General features: G+C 44.9%; 2 protein-coding genes across 2 annotated transcripts; one reads left to right on the top strand and one right to left on the bottom strand.

The window, feature by feature from the left end:
• The first annotated feature begins 198 nt into the window (after window positions 1-198).
• On the top strand, window positions 199-2,870 carry LOC6504611 (protein transport protein sec31). The gene is made up of 3 exons (XM_001966494.4): window positions 199-381; window positions 455-1,230; window positions 1,421-2,870. Exons 2-3 carry the CDS (start codon window positions 489-491, stop codon window positions 2,101-2,103), a joined length of 1,425 nt encoding a protein of 474 aa, XP_001966530.2. The 5' UTR covers window positions 199-381; window positions 455-488; the 3' UTR covers window positions 2,104-2,870.
• A 1,466-nt stretch (window positions 2,871-4,336) lies between these two features.
• On the bottom strand, window positions 4,337-6,837 carry LOC6504884 (60S ribosomal protein L22). The gene is made up of 3 exons (XM_001966493.3): window positions 6,732-6,837; window positions 5,915-6,532; window positions 4,337-4,795 (listed from the first exon to the last, which is right to left on the bottom strand). Exons 1-3 carry the CDS (start codon window positions 6,741-6,743, stop codon window positions 4,529-4,531), a joined length of 897 nt encoding a protein of 298 aa, XP_001966529.1. The 5' UTR covers window positions 6,744-6,837; the 3' UTR covers window positions 4,337-4,528.
• Between the last annotated feature and the right edge of the window lie 211 nt (window positions 6,838-7,048).

Below are 7,048 nucleotides of genomic sequence, written 5' to 3'. Positions count from 1 at the left end.
AATGGTTATCTTGTAATTTTAAAATTGAGGAATATTTTTATAAAATAATTTAATCAATAAAATCCCTATGCGGTTGAAAATCAATTGTTATGGCTTATAAAGTTAGGTACACTTTTAAACTGTACCTATAGCTGCATCTGGCAACGCCTTTAGTGTAACCGTATTCCCCCGGATTTCTCCAGCTTGGCGCCACTCTCACACCTGCCTCATTAGAGAAATCGCCTCCTAACGGTTCAAAGCTTTAACCGACTTCTCCGGATCGAAAGCTATAATTTGTGCTCCGCCGTAGAGACAACGACACTTCGACGCACGAGCACCGAGTACACCAGCATCGCTTCGCATCGCATCGCATCGCATCGCATAGTATCCAAACGGGTTTAGGTAATTAGCGTTCATCACTTGATTCCGAATGGCCGATTTACGACTGAAACTCATCATTGACGTATTTTTATAGGTTTTTGTCGCTCAACCACATCGGATTGCAACGGATGATGGCCATTAGGAACAGTCATCGTGTCCTTGCCATCTGGACGGCTCTGGCCCTCCTGCTGACGCACGGCAGTCATGTTGTGGATGCCCGCCGTAACCAAGGCAACAACCAGCGGAAGACCTCCTCATCATCATCCTCCTCCTCTGGCTCCAGCTACGGTCACGTGACCCAGCCAAGCTACAACACCAATGGCCATGGAGCTGGCAACTCGCACGCCGATGTCGCCAAGCTGAGCTATCCGAACTACAATTCCCAGCCCAACCGACCGCCCAGCAGCGGCAGTGCTCCCCAGCCCGGCTGGAATGTGCCCCAGGGCCCGCCTCCAGCCTACTCTGCCTCCAATCCCGTTGGAGGAGCTCGTCCCAACATGCACGAACAGCCGCCGGCATATCATGCTCCCAACTATGGTGCTGCTCCGCCCAGCTATGGGGCCGCCACTGGATCGAATGTCCACCAACCGATTACCGCCACCCAGAACCATGGCACCCAGTACTCGGGTGTGCCTGCCGGTGCTACTTACTATCCTGCCGGCCATACCGGTGGTGGGTATCCTTCGAATCTGCCTGCCGGCGCCACCTACTATCCTTCGGGTGGTCATGTTCCCATGGCTGGTGGCTATCATCCTGCAGCTGCAGCTCCTCCTCCGGGTGCCACCTACTATCAGGCTGGTTCGGCTCTGCCACCCGGTGCCACCTACTACTCCTCGCCGCCGCAGCAATCCTCCTCGGGTCTGGGTTTCGGTAAGTTTTCTCTAAAAAAAAAAAAAAAGAATCAGTTTCGTATTTTTCAACCCAGTTGGTTGTCCATCAAATATTAACCCAAGTCATTACCACTTCGGTCAACAATTACTCACCTGAGGCACAACGTCTTGAAGTGTTGACGTCTCACTGTGGAAAAAAACCTTGATTAATAATTGAATGTTGTTTGCAGGAACTGGTCTCTTGGCTGGCGGCTTGGGCGGCGCTCTGTTGGGTCACGCTCTCACACCCTCCGGGGGCAGCTCCTCCTCGCAGCCGGTTGCCGCAGCTCCTGCCGCTGGACAGGATCGCATCATCATCATCAACAATGGAGTGCCGGTGAATGCCACTGATGGCACAACTGTCATCAATGCTGGTGGAGTGGCAGCCGCACCAGGAGCAGCTGCTGCCGGAGCAGTACCAGCAATGAACGCCACCCAAGATGCCCAGCCAGCTGTACCCATGGCTCCAATGGCTCCCTTCAATCCCGAGGCCTCCAACATGACGGCTCCGAATGCCACGGATGCTGGAGCACCGCCACCACCGGGCGGTATCATTTGTGTGCCCACCAAGGTGAACGAAACGGATCCGAACGACAGCACCAAGATGGTCGAGGTGGAGAAGATCGCCTGCTATCCGGCACCGCCGCCACCAGCAGCTCCTGCAGGCGAGGGCCCAGCACCCCTGGCGCCCATGGCACCCGTCCAGCCCGGCTCCCAGCAGGTGCAACAGGCACCAGATGTGGCCAGCCCTGTCCAGGCGTCCGTCAAGTCGAATACCAATGGAGCTCCCGCTTTGAACTCGGGTCTGATGGCTGGAGTGACATCGCTGCTATTTGGTTTTGTGGCCAGGCGCTTTGCATTCGCTGGCTACTAGAAAGTTATCCGCTTCTGGAACGTTCCAAGCTGCATTGTTGGCAGTTGGCTGCTTCTCTCATCCTCCCATCCCCCATCCCCCATTACCCATTACCCATTCCCCCCCCGAAGACCTTTAAATATTCCACTTTTTTGCTGTATTTCTTTGTGCCCTCCAAGCTTTCAAGGTCTTGTGTTTGTTATTTGTGTTATTTTGTTTTTTTTTGTCACCAATGGCGCAATTTGTTTTTCTGTCCAAGATCGATATGTGGATATGAGGAGTGTCCGGTGGCCAGTTCTGCAGGCGCTAATTGGACAACATTTCGTTAATTTACGCCGTACCATCTCCGATAACCCAGTATTTCCCCTTTTAATAGTACCCAGTAATTAGAATACTAATTATTCTGTTAATTAATCCGTCCTCTGCCCGTTAATTAATCTATATCCTCCGCTCAGCCTTTAAATGTGATTACGATGGGCAAGCCATCCCAAAAAAAAAAAATATAGAAATGTTTAATCATTCGAATATATATATATTACTAACTATTAGTAACAATTACTCAAAAAAGAAAACCCTTTTAAAGAATGACATAATTGAGTGCCAGCAGCGAGGGCTCTCACTAAAAAGTGTATTATATATATTTTTCTATAGAATTGTTAGCGTAACTGTTGCCTATTTTATTTGTTTGTTTGTATTTGTTGTAAGCAATTGTATTTGTTGCACTCTACTCCTACTCAACAACATCGTTATAAATAAACGCTTTCGCCTTAAAACACCCATAGCACCAACACGTAGTTGTTTTATTTTTTTTTTTCTCTTTGCCGGTCCTCGGGTTGCTTCAAATAACAAGAAAAAATAAAAAATCCACTCTGTATTAGTCATGTACATACATAACTAAATAGGGAATTGAATATTCAAGCCGTTGGGCTAATAATAGTATTCCTTTTAAGGAAGCCACCTACCTCAGGTGGTCGCCAAATGTTGATATAACTTTTAAAAAAAATCAGATACCTGGATAAGGTAAGCAAATATTCTGATGGTTTATGATAAGGTAGCACTTCTCAAAGGGGCATTTTAAGATATCATATCTAAAATAATATCTTCTATAAGGGTACCTCAAGAAACGGGTTTTGAAAAAACATTTATTTTAGTTTTTTAAGGATTTCTGGTTCCAATCTGGCCAGAAAATTATATAGAAAACCCAATAACACATTTTTAACTCTGATTTTTCTGTATTTGTTTATATTCGAAAATTCTCCCAAACGAAATTATATTTTTTTAAATATTTCAGTTTCAAAACCCTATCTAGAAACCTCAAAAACATATACCTACTTCTAAATTTTTCTTATTTTTCTTAAAATTTCCTTTTCAAAAACCTTTTTAGATTCAAAACTTGAAGGAAATTAGTTTTAAAAATCATAAACCTTAGCTGGAAACTTTAGAATTATATCTGATCTTTCAAAATATTACACTTTTCTATATCCAAAGTATCTGAAAAATTTATATTATTTATTTAAAAAAACAATTCAGGATTGAATATTACAAAAAACTACGTAAAAACATACCATATTTTACTTTAGAGACCTAAAACTCAGTATTTTGAACTTACTATATCCAGAAAATCTATCTCAAACTCGGATCTTGGTTTAAAAATATATATTTAAAGTATTTTACATCTTACTAACTCGAAAGTCAATTTTTTTAAAAACATTTTCAATATTCCAAGTTCCAATATTTCAAAAAGGACTTATATATTTTATACAACTACTATTTCAAATCCTATAACTAGATTCTAGAATTTCTATCTCAAACTCAGACCTTGATTTAGAAATATATATTTATATTAGAATATTATCTGAAATATTGATCTAAAAACCCCTACCCATATCTGACCTTGATTTAGTAACATATCTCCAGTATCTCAAGTATTCCACGCCCTCCCAAGCGTGTAAAAAGTTCCCATAATTGTAGATTCATAAAAAAAAGCTAAAAAGTGCAAAAGGGAAACCGGACTTTCACTTTACAGCCACAAACCAGAGCGAGATAGCGATAATAGAGCAAGTTAAAAAATGAAAAATAAAAAAAAGCACAACTACAATTATAAATTATCTCAAAAGCCCCATCAAGCTCTTGTTTAAAAGGTTAATTATAGTAAGTTTTCTAGAAAAACTAGTCACCAGGCATGGCATGTTTCTAATTCCTCTTTTTTCTATCGTTTATCGATTAATCGATAATTTAAAAAAAACAGAAATTATTTGAGATTTACACACAAAGGTTTATTTTTGCGGTGAACCAGCATGGTGTTGGTTGTAGAGTTCACAATAATATTTTGTTTGCTTATAAAAACCCATCAAGGGTGGATGTAATAAAAAAACAAATCATCAGCCATACAAGAATCATTGTAAACCTAATTTTTATGTTGTTGTTGCTGGAACTGTCGTCCTGTTTACTCGGCATCGTCGTCCTCGTCGTCATTGGAACTGATCCTGAAGTAACGCAGCTCGTACGAGTCCTTCTCGTTGGCAACCACACGGATCCAATCACGAAGGCTGTTCTTCTTCAGGTACTTCTTGGTCAAGTACTTAAGGTAGGCCTTGGAGAAGTGGACATCGGAGCTGACGTGCAGCTTCAGCTTGGAGCGCTCAAAGGTGACGTTGTTGCCCAAGTTGTTGACCTTGCCGTTGACCTTAAGGCGGGCCTTGACGTACTTTTCCTGTGGATTAGGATTCACGATAAGATTTAGTTAGTTTCTCTTCGAAATACCAATAGTCTTCTTCAAATTTGAGATAAAAGTATAAGAAGATTATCTCTTTCTTTGTTAAGGCCAAAAGTCAAAGGATTGAAGAACAAAAGGCCCAAATAAAGAAGAGTGTCCAATTTTTTAATCTGCCACTGAGTACACTGCCATCAGAGCGACGCCATGGAGCTCACTCTCTGACGGCAAATCGGCGTGGCCTAAAAAAGATGCTATCAGGAACAGTGGCCGGAGGAAGTCATTCACTCCTCCTGGCCACTGTCTGGATGGGTTATGACTTAAGTATTAGTTGGTAGTTACCTGATCCTGTCGTGGAATGGATTATGGGCGCAGCGCCCTGCTCTCTGTGTTCTGGTGGCTCGTCTAGAGCACTCGGTTTGCCCACTTTTTTGGGTGTTTTTTAGAGCTTTTTTTTTGGGAGATTGATTTTCAAGTGTTCCAATAAGAAACAAATACTAGAATCCTCTTCTACTTAGGTGAGTGGGAAAACCTGCAGTGCCTTGAAACGTATATATAAGAAGACACCTTGAAGCAGGGCGCACTATGAATTTTGGCCTGAGGCGACACGGTTGTGACGCACTCAACCCAGGGCCCACCACGTGGCGGTACACATAGCACGGCTTGACGCTGTTCACAGACGGTTGCACCACTGGCCAGTGCCAGGTCACTGGCGGTCAGTGGCTACCCCGTTGCGCAACGCCCAGAGCCCCTTGTCAAAGAAAGTACAACAGACGCGAGTGCCACCTGAGTGACAGCGAAGGATGGATATCGATTCGAGGAGTTACGGATAACAATTCTACTACTTACTACAATAATACTACATCTAAGATCTACTTTGAAGCGTTAATCTTGTTCCAGAAGTTGTTAACCGCCAGCAGCACGGCAGATGGTCTGCTGGCAGTAATCGCAAATGGAGAGGCTTCGCTATAACCACAACTTTTTATCCAAAGCCCCTGGGATGAGTTGGCGGGCAATGAAAAGCTTGGTGCGGTAGCAACTGATTCTGATTCTGATATGAGGCAGCAGGCTGGATGCTGGAGGCTTCGGTGGGCATCCAGAGTCCATGCTGGTACTTACAAAGTCGGCCACATCCATGATGCTGTCCTCAGCAATGTTGGTGCAGTCGATGGTGAAGCGGAGGGAGACCTTCTTCTTCTTCTGGCCCTTGCCGCGGAGCACGTTCTTCTTCACCACCTTGCTGGGAGCAGGGGCAGCCTTAGCCTTGGGCTTCGGAGCAGCCGGCTTGGCAGCGGCCGGGGCAGCAGCAGCAGCCGGAGCTGGGGCAGCGGCGGCGGCGGGAGCAGCGGCCTTGGCAGCGGGAGCAGCCTTTTTGGCCGGAGGAGCGGCAGCCGGGGTGGAGGCGGCCTTCTTGGCTGGGGCAGCAGCCTTGGCGGGGGCAGCGGCCTTAGCGTCCTTCTTGGGAGCAGCAGCGGCGGCGGGAGCCTTCTTGCCGGCATCCTTGGCGGGGGCTGGCTTGGCGGCAGCGGGCTTAGCAGCTGCGGGCTTGGCAGCGGCGGCAGCCTTCACGTCCTTGGCGGCCTCGGGCGCCTTCTTGACGTTCTTGGCGGCAGCGGCGGCGGGCTTGGCGGCCTCAGCCTTGGGCTTCTCCACCTTGCCCTTGGCGGCGGCGGCAGGAGCGGCCTTCTTTTCGGCCGGCTTGGCAGCAGCCTTGGTATCACCCTTGTTGGTCTTGGCCTGAATCACAGAAAAAAAAAAAAGGAACACAAAAGTGACGCGTGTTACATGGTTGTCTTTTAGGTTGGTTTTTTCTTCAATTTCTTGCGTAAAACTCCAACCCACGGTTTCTGTGGCTTGTAGTTTACATTACTTTTACTATTCAACTATTCTTTTTTAAGAATATTGCTTGGAAAAGGCACTTTTTGGGAGCACTTACGGTAGGAGCCATCTTATTCAGTCAATAACCACGAGGAAAAGAAATGGCTGAGGTTTTGAGGTTAAAAAGAAGAAAATAGTGTGGCAGCTCATGGTAATAGAAAATTACCAGAGAAAAATCCCGTATATATATTTTGGATAGTTGGCAACGCGAAAAATAAGCAATTAACGAAAAAGATTACTTTTTGTGATAATTTTCATATAAATAACTTATTTTAAAATGTAAATATTGCATATTAAAATAATATAAATATAAACTAGAAGATTAAGACCAACATTGGTTGCTATTGGAAATACTGATTAATACCAGTTTCACTA

The sequence above is a fragment of the Drosophila ananassae genome, chromosome XL (assembly GCF_017639315.1).
Source record: "Drosophila ananassae strain 14024-0371.13 chromosome XL, ASM1763931v2, whole genome shotgun sequence".
Classification (NCBI taxonomy): Eukaryota; Metazoa; Arthropoda; class Insecta; order Diptera; family Drosophilidae; genus Drosophila; species Drosophila ananassae.
This window is presented reverse-complemented; position numbering and strand designations above follow the sequence as displayed.